Here is an 18,076-nt window from a genome sequence, read left to right as displayed (position 1 = left end):
GTTGCACAGTAAAAAGTTCAATAAGTGGCTTGATATTTATTTTTAATACATTGTGTTATATTTTTAAACTTTAAAATCGTTCTCCTGAAAAATCAAGTATTTTGATTTATGACGTTCTTGAAAGGAGTGAGCGACATCTCAAAATACCAAAGAAACCGTCACTGTTTGAAGTATCCAGAAATAATAAAATTGAAGAAATAGCGCCAGCGTATATCGTGGGTATACAGGCTAAAAGGCGGTCAGGTCAGCACGCTCGGCTACCGTTTTGGAGGTCCCGGTTTCGACTCCCAGGGGGGTCAAATAAATATAAGTGATTCTTTCACTCTAATATTTATTCCATATTACCCTGGACTGGTACCTGAAGCGGAGGGCTGATCATCTTTCCTTCATGTGTTAACGATCAAGATAACACTGCGTATGTATGATGCAGTGTCCTATGCACCATTGGGGTGCGGATATGGGTTTGAATGAATGAGTGAATACTGGCAAAAAACGTTAACTCAACTAAAATCTGATTTTGATCTGTACAATGTTTTTTGGCATCTCTCGCACTCTACCAAAAGTAAGTGAATAGAACGCTTATAAGCGTCTCCCGCTCTCTACCAACAGTATGTAAAAGACACTTTCAAGCGTTTCCCGCAAACAATGTGTTAACATTGAAAAGTGATACAAGCATACTAGATATTCACACCGCTGAATGTACGACTGGCTCGATGAATTATAGCACTGTGCGATTAGTGCCGTCTGCGCCATCGATTGAGGAAAACCCGACGAGAGATGGCAGGCGAGATGCGTACGACTCAATAAGAAAAAAGTGCCATGTACTCTACTACTGCAGCAAAAGGAGCTTGTATGCTACTTTTAGGTGTTCAAAGTCCACTAAAGTGTGTGAGCTTAATGCTAAATGTCGAATTGATAGGTTAATCAGTTCCCAGTTTAGCCTGAGTGTGCACTCAGGCAAGGAGTTTGCATTGTAATGATGAGCCCGAGTGCTGGTCGGGAAAATCTTATTCCGACTTCTTGGTATTGATTTCCCTGAGTCAAATATATTTATGTAGCGTAGAACGGGGCGACTTGAACTTTGATGTGTTATTTGAGCCCAGTGCAAAAAAAAATATTTAGTCTACAGTATTTGGTCTACAATAATGAACGTATCGACATGATTAATTGTTTCCCTGACAGGTGACACTTATATGTGCATTATTGTAGACCAAATACAGATTAAATTTTTTTTTGTACTGGGCTCAAGTAACACTTCAAAGTTCAAGTAGCCCCGTTCTACGGTATTTGTTTGTATTGACTAACCCGAGCGGTGTTCGGCAGTCTAGTTTCCATTTCTTGTGAAGCCTCTATTTTTAAAGCTTGTCTGCAGGTAGAATAGTTAGGAAAGGAAAGGTATATGTTAAAAATACATTACATTCACCCAGACCAATTGAAAACGAATATTTCTTGAATTCATTTTGCAATTGGCGGAAATCGAACCCCCAACGCTAGTTTTGCAGTCGAGCGTCTATCCGACTATTGGTGACGATTTCTTGCACCGGCAAATTTCTTTCTCGACAAAATTCGTCTGTTAAGTGGTTAAATCGAGAGAATTTCTCACCAAACATCCATACATCAGAGGCGGTGGTGAATCTCCTGAAGTTGATGGACTCTGGAGCCATCCACTTGATGGGCAGTTTCCCTCGCGACGCCTTGTAATAGGACTGGTCTTCCACCCAACGCGATAGTCCGAAATCGGCCAACTGGAATGTTATCACGCGGGAATAAAAATAATATGCTCGGTAGAATTGGAATGGAAAGTTTCACATGTTTGTATTTTTTATTGGCAAATATATAAAGGGTGAAAGTATCCTTAATATCAGCTGTAAGAAAAACTAACAATTCCCAAAGTTATATATTAGATCCACCTTCGCAGTGTAGTGGTTAGCACATTTGGCTCCCATACTGGGGGTCCTGTGCTCAATTTATAGGGAAAATCAAAATAAATATGTGTTTTTTTACACCAATATTTATTTAATATTACCTTGGACTGGTACCTGAAGCTCAGGACAGCTTATCTTGCCTTCATATAATAAACAATCTAATAAACATTGCGTCAATTTGATGCAGTGCCAGTATAAAGTTAATAAGGGTATATTTTGTTATACATATTATATATTAAGATATATATATTCGGAGACCTTAACGCAAGAGTCGGCACCAACGTAGCACTCGGTCCAACAGTGATGGGTAGCCACGGCCTCGGTTGCATTAATGATAACGGTGAGCGGCTCATCGAACTCGCAACCTTAAATGAGCTCTTAATAGGTGGTACAATTTTTCCTCACAAAAATATCCACAAGTATACTTGGACTTCTCCCGATGGCAATACAAAAACGCAGATTGACCATTTTCTTTACACTGCAGCCCATCGTAGAGAACTCCTAGACGTCCGCACATACAGAGGCGCCGATATCTATAGTGATCATGAGCTACTCACAGGCAAAATAAGGCTGAAATTAAATCGCACTGCCAAGCCAAAGAAGAGGAGTCAGGTCAACATTGATAAGCTGAAGGAGACAATGTCCTGGCTTAATTATGATATCGCCATCAGGGAGGGACTCGAGCAGCAACATTCCGATGATAATGACCCTATCGAAAGCACATGGCATAACATCAAAACAGCCATAGTTACGTCAGCTCAAAGGGTTCTCGGAATGAAGCCGTCAAATCGACCCAAATGGATGTCGGATGAAACGTGGGAATTAATAGAAGAAAGGGCCAACATAAAACTCTTAAAAGATGCGGAAACTGACCAGGGTAAGCTCGAAAGTCTCCGAGCGCAATATAAATGGAAGCACCTGGCTGTCAAAAGATCCGCAAGGCGGGATAAACGCCGTTCCCTGGACACACAAATAGCAGCAGCCGAACAAGCAGCCCGTAGAGGTGATACTTCTAAGCTTTTTAAGATTACGCACCAAATCTGTGGTAAGCGGCCCCCGACCGCAGGCCCAGTTCGTGGCCCGAGCGGCCAAATCGAGTCTGAGCCCGATTGCGTGAAAAGCATATGGAGAGATCACTTCTGCCGCGTGCTAAATCGTCCACCCCCCTTAGACCCCCTCCATGTGCCCTCAGTTTCTGCCCAACTGAACATTCCGCGAGCACACGATATTTCGCAAAGCACTCCAACGCATACTGAAATTATATCAGCTATTAAAAAGCTGAAAAACGGAAAGGCGCCTGGTGTCGACGAAATACATCCGGAATACGTCAAGAGTGGCATGGACGCTCTCCTCGACCCCCTGTATCACCTACTTTCAAAGGTATGGGAAGAGGAAAGGTGCCCGAAGGATTGGGTAAACGGGGAAGTTATAGCCCTCCACAAAAAGGGTGATCCGCTGTTGTGTGATAACTACCGTGGCATTACTCTTTTAAGCGTTCCTGGAAAAAATTCTGGCACAAATAATTTTGGCAAGAATCCAAAAACCAATAATGCGAGTCCTCAGAGAGAACCAAGCGGGCTTTCTACCAGGCAGGGCGTGCGCTGACCATATACATAACTTACGATGCCTGTTACAGCAAAGTAACGAATGGAACTGCGCCCTTGCCTGCTGTTTTGTAGACTACGAAAAAGCTTTCGACAGCCCGCATAGGTCTTCTCTTTGGAATATCATAGAAGCATATGGAGTTCCTGTCAAAATTGTGGCCATTATCAGGGCGCTTCACACTAACAGCGAATGCTGCGTTAGAATAGATGATGTGTGCAGTGAACCATTTGAGGTCTCTACTGGGGGGAAGCAAGGCTGTGTACTAGCCCCATTTCTCTTCATCATCATGTTTGACTTCATCCTACGAATGTCAATTCCACCGGATCGAGGAATTGCAGTGAGTCCTGCTCAGAAATTATGCGATTTAGAATATGCGGACGATGCAGTTCTAATAGATACATCGATCGGAGCCCTGCAAGATATAATTGACTCCCTCCAAATAAACTCCGCTCGGTTAGGCCTAAGAGTGAACGCCAAAAAGACCAATGTCATGTGCAACTCAGCCTGTCCGGACCGAGATCAACATCTTACTTGTGAGGGACGAGCGCTCGTTCGAGTCGACACCTTCAGATACCTTGGAACACTCATGGTGGAGGATGGTAGTGTCCAGAAGGAACTGAATGTACGGCTCGGAATGGCAGGAGCTATATTCAATAAAATGCGCAATGTCTGGGACTCACTGCTTTACTCGACAAAAACCAAGTGTCGTCTCTTTAACGCCTGCATCCTCACAGTGTTGCTGTACGGATGTGAGTCGTGGCACCTCACCAAAGCTCAAAGCAAGAAACTAGCAAGTTTTGAAAATAGATGCCTGAGGCGAATACTGGGTATAAAGTGGTATGACTTCGTCAGGAATGACGATGTGAGGAGAAGAACTCAACAGCCCCTCATACTGGAAGTCCTGAAGAGAAGAAGGCGGACATGGTTGGGACATGTCCTTAGAATGCCACCTGAGGGCATCAACCCCTCATGTCTCTTCTTCCAACCCCGAGGATTCCGGCGCCCCGGAAGGCCGCTGACGACCATTCACCGACTATACTCAGCGGAACTTCGAGACGCCGGACTGACCTGGGAGGAAGCCAAGGAGATGGCGCGTGACAGAGTGACTTGGAGACGACTCGTGTTGGCCATATGCTCCACCTAGGGAGCGAACATGGAAAAAGGAAAGGATATTAAGATATACATACATTGTTTTTATTTCATTTAAATTTCACTTAGTAAAAACAAATATTTCTTAAAATATATTGTGACCACTATTATAACCACTATTATTCCACATTATTTGCCAAGACCGAACGGATAGAAGTAAAATTTGAATTAAAAATGGATAGATATTACCACAAAGTGACTGGGGAATCAATTAGAGAATGTTATTTTGAGTGAAAGATAAGAGGAAGTATTTTCCGTACCTTTACACACGTTGGAGAGCTCACTAGTACATTCCTGGCGGCGATGTCCCGATGCACAAATTTCTTGCTTTCCAAGTAACTCAGAGCCGTAGAGAGCTGGTGAGTGTAAAGAAGCAAAGAAGACAGCTCCAATCTGAAAAAAGATTACAATATTAGCATTTTGGGAAAGATTCATTGATTGATTTGAGTGAGAGCCTGAGTCATACTTATTTTACTGAAAAGCTATGTAACATTGCACCTTACAAGGGGCTAGAACTTTTGTATTAGCAGCACATCCATAAGAGTATACAATGCAATACAGGATTTCATCACCGGCCGACCAGCATCGAGATAACACATCTTTCCGTGCCCAATTTTTTTAAAGAATGTACATATATATTTAGAATTTTTTTTTTGTTTTATATAGGAATACATTTAGAAAAATTATTTTTATAATTTTTTTTTAACTCCTTACCTTTCAACAAATTTTTTCCGTTCAAAAGCATATAATTCTTTTGTAGAAAAACTTATTTTTTCAATGTAAAAAAGGTGTTTTGAGAAAAAAATCAACTACGTAAAATGTTACTTAGATTAAGAGAAAATAAAACCTGTTCCATGCGTTTCAAATAAGTTGAGATATTTAGAAAAAAACTAAAAACACATTTGTTTGCTAAATCCTTTCCACCATTATATTTTCCCCAATTCATACACAGTGAAGCGCCCTTGAGGTAGTGTTTTACGAAAATGGCGCTATATAACTACTCCAAATTTATAATTTATTATTATTATTTACACCATTTGGAGCGATTGTCATTTTATATTCCGTACACTTTTGTTTGTTTGTTTAAAACCACAGATTTAAGCAGTAAAAATACAAATAACATCATACCGATGTGCATTCTGCTGCAGGTACGCCCTCATCTCTCCCAGGGTAGCGAGCTCCATGACTATCCAGATGGGGGGACCGCTGCATACTCCGACCAGCCCGATGATGTGCTGATGCGAGAACTGCTGCATTATGTCTGATGAAATGGAAATATAAAACATCAGTCATCAACAAGAAAACTAATATTTTCAAAATAAATGTACAAAGTGTAAATGATCGCATTTCGACTGCATTCTCAGAAGAATGTGCGACAAAACGATGTATGATAGATGTGCGAATAGTGAAATAAGGAAGGAATGCAAAGCTGAGATAAGCATTATCGATAAAATTAAGAAATGTGTGTTGAGATGGTTTGGACATGTAAAACGAATGAGTGAGGAAAGAACGGTAAAACAAATTTATGAGGCGAATGTTAGCAGGAAAAGAAGCAGAGGAAGACCGAGAAAAACATGGCACGATCAGGTATGCCAAATACTTGAAAGTGGTCAGGTTAGGAGTCGTAGCAATCGGCGGGTATGTATGAGGAGATGCATGAACGTGGAAGAGGCGAGGAATGTTTGCAAGGACAGAGTGGTGTGGCGTTCTATTCTCTCTGCCTACACCTGCGGGGAAGCAGCGTGATGGTTAGTTAGTTAGTTAGTTAAGTATAAATAAAAAATAACTAGCTAAAACACGCTTGTAGGGTGAAAACCAATAAAAGGGGAGAAAAGAATAACAAAGATAACAAAGCTATATCCGGCATTTACATGAAGGAAATTGGGATGCCAATCCACTGAGACATTCCAATTATTAAATCTCACCTTTATACCGTGTTTATACTGGCGAAAAATGTTAACTCCATAATCCCTGTTTGAATAATCTTTTCTTTGTTTTTCTTTTAAATCTTATTTTTAAATCGAGCCTGCGATATGTGCAATGTAATGCTTAATGAAATAAACATCAATAATGTTTCTTTTAATACGTTTAAGACAAATATTGTTGATGTCTATTTGACTATTTGATAATGTTTTATTTTTTTATTTGATAAAAACATTTAATGTTTTTTATTAGATAGTTATACTTTTATGTATAATATAATAATAAAACTCTTATCCGCACCCTAATGGTGAATAGGGCACTGTGTCTTATAAACGCAGTGTTATCATAATCGTTTACACATGAAGGAAAGGTGATCAGCCCTCCGCTTCAGGTACCAGTCCATGGTAGTATTGAATAAATATTACAGTGAAAAAATCACTTATATTTTTTTTACCCCCCTTGGGAACCTGGGACCTCCAGAACGGTAGCCGAGTGTGCTGACCATTACGCTACGGAGGCGGACAAAATTTTTATGTATATGACAGTTATTTATTATTAGATTACTTAAGTGAAAACCTGTAAATGGAATTTAATTTTTTTATATTTTATTAAATTATGTTATTTTTGTATATACATATTCTGTTGGTTTTCCAATAAATAAAAAATAAAAAGATAAATATTTGTACTTTTATTATTTACACAAATATTTCAATTTCACTAGCGCACCTGTTCGCATTCTGAATTCGAATGTCTGAGATCTCAGCCTTGATGTTGCCAGTCTAAAATATTGCTTTTATGGCTGTCAAGTACATATTTTTTTGTTTATTTACATAAGTAGGCACTTGCGTATCTGTCAAGTCTAATCCATTCACAATATTGTCTATGGTCAGGTCTTCAACTCACAAGCTTCCTCCAAGAACTTCTCGGCAGTGGCGAGGTCGGCGTCTATCTTGCACGTCTTGACGGCCACGGGTAGGACGGGGTCGCCGGGCGCAGCGGGCGGGACGGCTCCGCCGCCCTCCCGGGCCTGCTGGCGCTGCAGAGCCAGGTACTTGCGCAGGGACGGGTGGTTGGCCTGCTTCAGGCGACATATCCCTGAAAAGAAAATTAATGTATATCTAATCCATCATAAATGTATTAGTGCCAGGCTTATCACTCACTCCTTTCAACAAAGTCATATTTCAAAAATGGTCAATTTTCAGTTGTGCATGATTTCGGAATGCCCAGAAAATGTACTTTATTCCAGCAAAATGGGCATATTTTTAACTTAATATTTACCCGCTACAAGGCAGAAAGTGTTGTTTTTGCATTTTGAAGAAAAGGTATTGTTTAATATATTTTTTTTAAATATACTAAATATTTTTCAAATGGAGAAAAAACATTCAGGTTTTACCTAAAAAGATCTGTTGCACAGTAAAAAGTTCAATAAATGTCTTAATATTTATTTTTAATACATCGTAACATATCTTTAAACTTAAAAACAATCTCCTGAAAAATCAAGTTTTTTGATATATGACGTTGAAAGGAGTGAGCATTATGTGGATCTCATTCAAGATTATGGTATGCTCCAGTGAGCTCAGCGTCTGGGGATGAGAAACAAGAGTTCTGGGAGAGTGTAAGAGAAGTTCTGGCAAATAGAAGATCAAATGTAAAAGTGATTCTAGGCAGGTGATTTTAAAACTTGAAACGGCGTGATGGTGAACGAGGCGAACAAGTTACGTACATATCTATTATACAAATATATGTATTGCTATTATCATCACGCAGTTTCCCTGCAGGGGTAGGCAGAGAGGATGGAATGCCACATTCATTTGTCTTGGCATACACTCCTAGCTTCCTTCACGCCTATATATCTAGTCATAAATGTCGTCCGATTACGTAGACTTTTGAACCCACCAGATTTTAGGTTCTGATTGATCTGGTTGTGCCAAGTCTTTTTCGGCCGTCCTCGTTCTGTTCTCTCATTCACATAAGCCAAATATACTTTCATCTTCATTCTCTCACTATCTATTTGCTCCACATGTCCATATCACCTTAACGAATACACACAGACCTCGCTTTTCGTCGTTTCACTTTGCGTTGTTTCAAAGTTTTAATTTTGTTTTATTATGTAAATATTCTTATTTTTTTAACATTTACTGGACTGAATAAAAAATACAGTAACCGATCTTTGATGTTTATATGATTTCCAATGGAAAATAGCAATTCACTTTGCGTTGTTTCAATTTGCGTTGTGATATTTTGGAACGTATCTACGACGCAAAGTGAGGTCTTAGTGAATGTTTATTTTTACAATTTATTTTTGGATTAATTTTATTTTTATATTATTTTTTGACATCTCATCAAAGATGAAGAAGAATATGGAAGTCTGGGCATTTACGGGGCTTACGACCGTCATAGGCTGGTTTAAGTGATCACTTTACAAACGTGTAACATTCACCAATTCTACCCATTATTGACAACCACATTACTCAAATTCTTGGAAGTTCTATATATATATGAACCAATTTAGAAACCTTGTTCATGAATCACTAGAACTTCACTAGAGACATCTATTGGTGAGATGTAAAGAAGCTTTTTATTAAGCAGAAACTCTTATATTAGTATGTGAGATCCGAATCCTGGATTATTAATCACACACATGAGAAACGCCAAAAAATACCATTTTCATTTTTATTATTAAGCTTATAATTTGATCAGATAATTTATTTACAACATTTTGAGTGTGTCCAAATACTTGTTCACAAAATCTGGATTAAATGCCCAGACTTCCATATTCTTCTTCATCTTTGATGAGATGTCAAAAAATAATATGAAAATAATTCCTGTAATTGGAGATAATCCAGATTTTGTGAAAAAGTATTTGGACACACTCAAAATGTTATTTTATTTTTACTTATTTATTTCATAGATACATACATTTTTTTTTATATACTTACATGTTAATACAATAATTTTTATTATTATTGTTTTTTTTTAATTATTAGATTTTAAATATTACATACAATAGATATAATAACAATTTACAGTGTAAAGGTTTTACAATAAAATAATTACACCTGGACTTTAATTGATTCACTTTCTACCTTGTCCCTTCCAACGAGAAGCAACCATCGACGGACATTGTTCTTAGACATTATTTATGTTCGCCGAGTATTTCTTAGTCCTAGTGACCTAATGTCTGGAAATAACTGCCAACTGACGGTGCAAAGCATTTGAAATAGAAAAGTTACCTTTGTGTACATCGCCAAACTGCCCTTCTCCGATTATGCTTGTCAATTCTATTTGGTTTCTCACTAGCTCGTAATCTCGGGCTGTAAACAAAAGTAAAATGGAGTGAGTTCAAATAGTGTGGAATCTGCATATTGTGATCGCTTTCGTAACAATAATTTGATCACATCATCAAGCAGAAAATGAGAGTTATAATTTTGGAAAATTTATTATAGCATATATATATATATATATATATATATATATATATATATATATATATATATATATATATATATATATATATATATATATATATATATATATATATATATATATGTATATATATATATAATGTATTTGTATGAACATATTTGCATGTGTGTTAATGTTTAAATATCTTTGATTTGAGTTCTTTTTATTTTTTTCATTGTATTTTATGAGTATGAAAATTCCTTTAATTTTATGCATAAAAATCGTATATAAACTATGGAAATTGGTGGAATTATCATCAGTACTGCGGAGTTCTTCCAACAGTTCACCATGAAGACTCCTCTCCTTTTCTTGGTGATTGCCAGCATGGTTGCTTTGGGACACGTAAGATATTTATTTAATTATTTTTTCTATCGTATATCGTATATAAAAACGATCTCCTGAAAAATCGAGTTTTTTGATATATGACGTTGTTGAAGGGAGTGAGAGATGTGTTCTCACGCAGCCGGTCCTGTACTGAATTGTATATTTGAAAGTACACCATTAAATTGCACATAAAACACTGTGATTATGATTGACATAGCGTGGTTGACAGTAGTAAATTTATAATTGAAAAAAAACTATATCGTACCAGCCGGAGTTGAATAGTCTCCGTCTTCGTCTACTATCTCGGCATAGTCCTCCGAGAGCATGGTTCCGGTGTTGCCGGGAGCTGGTCCATTGGAAGACGTACTGGTCTCTGGAAACACATCCATTATTACATTAATATTATTATTTTCAAATCTAAGTACCTTCTTCTTTCAAACGTATATATCGCTGCCTCCTTTCAAGAACGTCATAAATAAAAAATCGTCAATTTTCAGTTTTGCATGTTTTCGGAATGCCCAGAAAATGCACTACATCCCAACAAAAGAGGCATATTTTTAACTTATATATTTACCCGCTACGGGGTAAAAAGTGTTGTTTTTGCATTTTGAAGAAAAGGTATTGTTTAATTATTTTTTTAAATATACTAAATATTTTTCAAATGGAGAAAAAACCTTCAGGTTTTACCTAAAAAGATCTGATGCCCAGTAAAAAGTTCAACAAGTGGCTTGATATTTATTTTTAATACATTGTATTATAAACTGTAAAAACGTTCTCCTGAAAAATCAAGTTTTTTGATTTATGACGTTCTTGAAAGGAGTGAGCGATATGTAGTACATACTTCTAACTTTTTTCTTTTCTTTTTGATTTTTTGTTATCTGTTGAAATCAAATATTTTAATTGTAGTTTATATAATACTTTTAATCTTATTTTATTTCTGTTGATATCTATTGTATTCTTGCTAATGCCCTTTATTATAACCTAAAATATAATGTATGTCCACACACAGGCTATACATTTGTGGGATCTTCTTTTTGTATTTATACTATACATATTTTTTTAATTGTATGTATACTATATCGCTCACTCCTTTCAAGAACGTCGTAAATAAAAAAAATATATTTTTCAGGAGAATGTTTTTAAAGTTTAAAAATATAATACAATATATCAAAAATAAATATCAAGCCACTTATTGAACTTTTTACTGTGCAACAGATTTTTGTAGGTAAAACCTGAAGGTTTTTTCTCCATTTGAAAAATATTTGGTATATTTAAAAAAAAAATTAACAATAACTTTTCACCAAAATGCAAAAACAACACTTTCTGTCCTGTAGCGGGTAAATATTAAGTTAAAATTATGCCTCTTTTGCTGGAATAAAGTACATTTTCTGGGCGTTCCGAAAACATGTACAACTGAAAATTTAAAATTTTTGATTTATGGCGTTCTTGAAAGGTGTGAACGATATGTGAAATGCAAAAGAATTTAAAATAAAGAAAAAAAAAATCTGAATCGTCACCATTCAGGGACTTCACTTAGGAGATGCAGGTCAAGGTTTGTGGCTTGTACAGCAGTTTAAAAATTAATGGGGGGATACAGCTTGTAGATAAGTAAAGAGAATATATTTTTTCGAGTTGCATTATGAATAATAAAATTATTACAATACTAATGTGCTAAAAGGATGATATAATGAAAAGATAGGGTTCAAAAAACATTAAGACGAGAGTTAATAATTTTTATATATCATATTTCAATCGTACATATAAGACACGAAATTTATAGATCAACTATAAAATATATACAAAATTGATAGATCACCCGTAAAAGACACAAAATAATTATATGAACATACCTTTACACGGACATTGGTAGTGCTTCAATATGCCAGCTTGCAATGATAAAACATAATAGTTTGTTATTCATATATACAAAAAGCCGTCTAATTCACAATTCGAGGAACCGAATTCGGTTAAAAAATGCAAATTACGAGTTACAAGTTTGCCGAAAAATATTTGAATTTTTGTTGTGAATTCATTTCAAAATGACCAGTACTGTGGCGGTATTTTAGTATAGTCTAATGATAATATGGAGCATAAAATATGCTAGAGACATACTTGTCCTATTCCAGAGTGATGTCCCGGTATTGGAGAACAGTCGGCAGTAGCCGTCGATGAGGTCGGCTAAACTTTCCGCGACCTGAAAGGGTAAAAAAAAAAAAACCAATGACAACTTTTATAAAACACAATAAGAAAGTTCTTTGTATTTAAAATTCTTAATATACACAGCAAAAATATAATTTAACATATAAACATATAAACATGCACAAATCTGCGGTATATACATGATAAATCGCTCACTCCTTCCAACAACATCATATATCAAAAAACTTGATTTTTGAAGAGATTGTTTTTAAAGTTTAAAAATATAATACAATGTATTAAAAATAAATATCAAGCTACTTATTAAACTTTCTACTGTGCAACAGATCTTTTGAGTTAAAACCTGAATGTTTTTTCTCCATTTGAAAAATATTTAGTTTATTTAAAAAAATTATTAAACAATACCTTTTCTTCAAAATGCAAAAACAACACTTTCTGCCCTGTAGCGGGTAAATATTAAGTTAAAAATATGCCTCTTTTGCTGGGACATAGTACATTTTCTGGGCATTCTGAAAACATGCGCAACTGAAAATTGTCAATTTTTTTATATATAACGTTGTTGAAAGGAGTGAGCGAAATATGAATTACTGCTTGTCATGTCCGCTTGCCTCGGGTAGCTATGCAGACATACCCGCTCGGTTGCAAGGAGTGGGCGCGACGTACCTGCACGGTGGGGCAGGTGAGCGCGAGTGTGTCCTGCGCGGCGCGCACGCGCAGCTGCAGCAGGCCCTTGCAGGCGGCGGAGCGCGCGCCCTCGCAGTCCCCGCGCAGCGTGCGCACGGCCTCCACGTCCTCGAAGGCCGCCACGCGCGTGTACTCGGGCGCGCAGCCCGCCCGGTGAGACACGTACGACACGCCTGGACAAACATTTCACTAATTAATCAACACTCTCATATTTCAGCAATTTACATTAAATTCCAGTTTATAGAACATTGAAAACATTATAATACAATCGTCAAAATTGCATATTTTAAGATAACCTTTTTTATTTCTCCAAATAACATATCAATATGATCCACAAAGTAAATGCTTTCAATATTCAAAACGTTGACCTTTTTTTTGCCAGTACACCCACGATATATAAAAAAACTAATGTTATGTACTACCATCACGTCGTTTCTCCACAGGGGTAGGCAGAGAGGATGGAACACCACACCCTTCTATCCTAGCATACACTCCTCGCCTCCTTCTAGTCATACATGCCCTCCAATTACGCAGTCTTTTGACACCACCAGATTTTAGGTTCTAATTGATCAGTCGTGCCAAGTCTTTTTCGGCCGTCCTCGTTCTGTTTTCCCACTCACATTCATCACATATATTTTCTTAGTCATTCTCTCGTTATCCATTCGCTCCATATGTCCATACCACCTTAAAGAACTCTTCCTAATCTTTTCAACTATCCCTTATTCAGCCTTACATTCCTTTCTCATTTATATCTTCATTTTTTATTCTGTCATACAATGATTTTCCACACATTCGTCTGAGGGAGTGCATTTCAATAGCGTTCACTCTACTATTATCTTTCCTTTGCCAGTTCCATATTTCGCTTCCATACATCAGTGTCGACACCAGCACTCCGTTGTGAACTTTTTGTTTGGCTTCCATGGACATATTTTTATTTGCAATCACTCTGTTCAGAACACCATTTATTCTATTTCCTGCATTCACTCTTCTCTCAATATCATCATCCACTTTTCCATCCCTTCTTTCTCGCTTTCAAACACCACGACCTTTGACTTCCTTTATTCATTGCCAGATCATTTTCCATACATACATCATACTTTCTTGACACTATTGGCTGCAAATCCGCCGCGCTGCTCACTCACAAACGGCGTCATTCGCATACAGCAAGCAACTTACGGACATATTCGTCATTATTGCTCCGATTCCCATCATTTCAATCTCTTTTTTTATACACAAAAAAATCTTATTCTAATATAGTAGTCATACATGAGAGTGCATTTTTTATAAAAATGTGATTATTGACTATTTGATACCTTACTAGCTTAATATTGCCCTGAAAAATATCCCAAAGCAATTTGAAACTTGGAAGTATAATATATAGACTTGTTAAAAATGACTAACTGCATTGATGTTTATTTTCTAGCCAAGCAAAAGTGACTTAAATGGCCCTGCTGAACATTTTACTTTTTACTTACAGCTTTTACAGCTTCTTTACATATCACCAATAGATGTCTCTAGTGAAGTTTTAGTGATTCACGAACAAGGTTTCTAAATTGCTTCACTTATATAGAACTTCCAAGAATTTGAGTAGTGTGGTTGTCAATAATGGGTAGAATTGGTGAATGTTACACGTGTGTAAAGTGATCACTTAAACCAGCCTATGACGGTCGTAAGCCCCGTAAATGCCCAGACTTCCATATTCTTCTTCATCTTTGATGAGATGTCAAAAAATAATATGAAAATAACTCCTGTAATTGGAGATAATCCAGATTTTGTGAACAAGTATTTGGACACACTCAAAATGTTGTAAATTTAGTTTTTGTTAGTTGGTCACTTTCTACGATACATATTCTAAAAAAAGTGCGCGGAATATACACGTGGCTTCTCGCAGTCTTTGGTTACTGACTTGTATATTTGAGAGTACACCTTTAGCGTTAAATTTGGAGCATACCAATACTGGGTCCTATGGCAAGTTCCACCGGTATGGACCATCCAGTTCCCAGGGCTACGGTGAAAGTCTCTTGGTCGAAGTTGTAATGTGGTCGCAGCAGATCGAAGAATCGCAGCATGCACTCCACCTCTGTTAGTCCGGAAACCTGAAGTCAAAATAGAAAAATTATAATACATTTTACAATTTTATTTTGTTTCAGCATTCACTTTGTTGTAAGACATGACGAAATTGTAAAAGGAAAAAAAAAAATTCATATAATAATTTGATAAACAATATATTGTTTCAAAATTCTTCACCTGTGCTATCCATTTTTCCTTTATTTTCAAACTCTACCCCTTTGACTAACCCTCTTCCCCCTAACTAACCTCTCTCCTTATTTATAGAATATATAATTGTTTATTAAGATTTAGTTTATATTATAGACCTGAAAACGGATGCACTGGGCTTTAGTTATAAGCGCGGACGTTTATGTACGCCCATACTCTTTTGAGGAAAGTTTTTTTTGGATGACTATATACGGCAATACTGCCAGACAGGTTAAGGACTGATTTGGGAGGACCCAAGGGGGATGGAAGTCGGCAATGGAAGCAGGAAGTACTTTGAGGAAGTACTCCGTGTAACGGGTATCGGTGACAAGCAAGACTTTACCTTCTTGAAGTGTTGCTGGATGGATTTCCTGAGAGCCTTGGGCTTGGTTCCGTCCAGAATGGACTTGGGAAGAAACTTATGTAGTCCCACTTCCTTTTCCAGATATTCTAGGTTAGATTTCTTGTCCAGCGCTATCTGCGGCATGTCTTTAAAAAAATATCTGAAACACAATCATAGCACATTAGTGGTGCGTGCGTAGCAGGGGCATATGCCAACTGTTATAACAAGGGATGCTGATTAAAACATTCATTCATTCATTCATTCAAACCCTTATCCGCACCCCAATGGTGCATAGGGCACTGCATCATATAAACGCAGTGTTATCTTGATCGTCGACAAATGAAGGAAAGGTGATCGGCCTTCCGCTTCCGGTACCAGTCGAAGGTAATATTGAGTAAATATAAGAGTGAAAAAATCACTTATATTTATTTGACCCCTCCTGGGAATCGAACCCGGGACCTCCAGTACGGTAGCCGAGCGTGCTGACCATTACACTACGGAGGCGGATTAAAACATGAAGGTATTAACTACATGCGTTTTCCTAGATGAATATGGTGCAAAACAATGCATGATAGATATTTGAATGGTGATATGAGGAAAGAATGCAAGGTTAAGAAAAGCATTATGAATAAAATTAAGAAGGGTACGTTGAGATGGCTTGGGCATGTGGAATGACTCAGTGAAAAAGAACGGCAAACTAAAGTTATGAGGCGAATGTACTTGGAAATAAAAGTAGAGGAAGACCGAGGAAAACTTGGCATCATCAAGTATTTCAAATACTTGAAAGTGGTCAGTTAGGTCAGCAGTTGGAATAATCGGCGGGTATGTATACCGAACGGGTAGAAATACCTTTCCCATTGGAAGTGTGTTGAGTGAATACTTTACACACATTCACATGTGCAGCATTCGCCAATTTTACCCATGATGCCACGGTCATGCAACTCGTCACACATACCCGCCGATTATTTCGACTCCTAATCCGCTAATAATAACTCTTATGTGAAGATAATCCAGATTCGTGAACAAGTATTTGAATACCGTAGAACGGGGCTACTTGAACTTTGATGTGTTACTTGAGCCCAGTACAACAAAAGATTTAAATCTGTATTTAGTCTACAATAATGAATGTATCAAGATGATTCATTGTTTCCCTGACAGGTGACACTTGTTGTCACGATACTTCGATGGATACCACGATCTAAATATTTTTTTGTACTGGGCTCAAGTAACACATCAAAGTTCAAGTAGCCCCGTTCTACGGTACACTCAAAATGTTTGACACAGTATTGTAGTACACATACAAAGTTATCGGGAATGCACACACCTTACACACGACTGGATTGGGAGTCGACATGCCATATACACGACTGAACAAATATTAGAAAATCCACCAGTACTGCATTTTTCAGTTCCTCAGTGAACACTGAACCACGCTTTGAAAATAGCGTTATGGCGAAACAGCGTAAATAAGGAATGGCTTTAAGTGGGGTGTTACTTTACATATCTCTTACCTAATCTCAAGACAACACAGCTGGACAGCTACTTCCTGATCCAACATCGGATGACTAGCGTTCAGGTAATCATTTCGTACCTGAAATTTAAAAATATATTAATACAATTAAGCAGAGTGCGCTGATGTACTTCAGACACGTCATGAGAAATGAAAAATATCGTCTTCTCCACCTAATCATACAAGGAAAGATTGAGGGGCGAAGAACTCAAAGATGCCGAAGGACATCATGGCTGAAAAACCTACGACAATGGTTTGGCAGAAGCACCAAACCTCTGTACCAAGCTGCAGCATCCAAATTGAAGATAGCCATGATGATCGCCGATCTTCGTTACAAGTGGCACAGAAAGAAGAAGAAGAATTAATACAATACATATGTTAATACATATATAAAAATTGAGGAGCTGAAGAGGGCGGCGCGTGATAGACCGGAATGGCGAAGGAGGTGTCATTTGTTGCTGCAAAGCAATCCACAAGATTGAGACCACAGAAGAAAGAATTGATTTGTTGATCTTACTAGCTGTACCCTTCCTTGCATTGCTGTGTAAAAAAGGAAAAAGAAGAAAATGGAAGGCACCCATTTGAAATATGTTTAATTTCACAGTGCGCGTGGAACAATAGAATTACATGCATTTAAAAAATAAACAATGAAATAACGATAAGTGACAGCAGATATCGAGAAACACGCTGTCTGCCATGAGCAATGTTTAGTATTGCGTGTGTTGCTATTGCGTT

At 37.4% G+C, this 18,076-nt stretch overlaps 1 protein-coding gene across 1 annotated transcript in view; it reads right to left on the bottom strand.

Annotated features, from left to right (window-relative positions):
* Positions 1 to 18,076, bottom strand: part of Fak (protein tyrosine kinase 2 Fak) — a 44,138-nt gene that overhangs the window by 12,665 nt on the left and 13,397 nt on the right. The window contains exons 5-15 of the mRNA XM_088263871.1: positions 17,343 to 17,422; positions 15,832 to 15,991; positions 15,184 to 15,328; positions 13,212 to 13,405; positions 12,504 to 12,585; positions 10,657 to 10,764; positions 9,836 to 9,916; positions 7,506 to 7,697; positions 5,808 to 5,940; positions 4,940 to 5,072; positions 1,604 to 1,745 (exon numbers count right to left, since the gene is read on the bottom strand). Of these exons, the coding sequence (XP_088119997.1) occupies positions 1,604 to 1,745; positions 4,940 to 5,072; positions 5,808 to 5,940; positions 7,506 to 7,697; positions 9,836 to 9,916; positions 10,657 to 10,764; positions 12,504 to 12,585; positions 13,212 to 13,405; positions 15,184 to 15,328; positions 15,832 to 15,991; positions 17,343 to 17,422 (1,450 nt within the window). The remainder of the gene's footprint in view (positions 1 to 1,603; positions 1,746 to 4,939; positions 5,073 to 5,807; positions 5,941 to 7,505; positions 7,698 to 9,835; positions 9,917 to 10,656; positions 10,765 to 12,503; positions 12,586 to 13,211; positions 13,406 to 15,183; positions 15,329 to 15,831; positions 15,992 to 17,342; positions 17,423 to 18,076) is intronic.

This window comes from Brachycentrus maculatus, unplaced genomic scaffold (genome assembly GCF_059751285.1).
Source record: "Brachycentrus maculatus isolate JH-2025_06_01 unplaced genomic scaffold, ASM5975128v1 h1tg000206l, whole genome shotgun sequence".
Lineage (NCBI taxonomy): Eukaryota > Metazoa > Arthropoda > Insecta > Trichoptera > Brachycentridae > Brachycentrus > Brachycentrus maculatus.
This window is presented reverse-complemented; position numbering and strand designations above follow the sequence as displayed.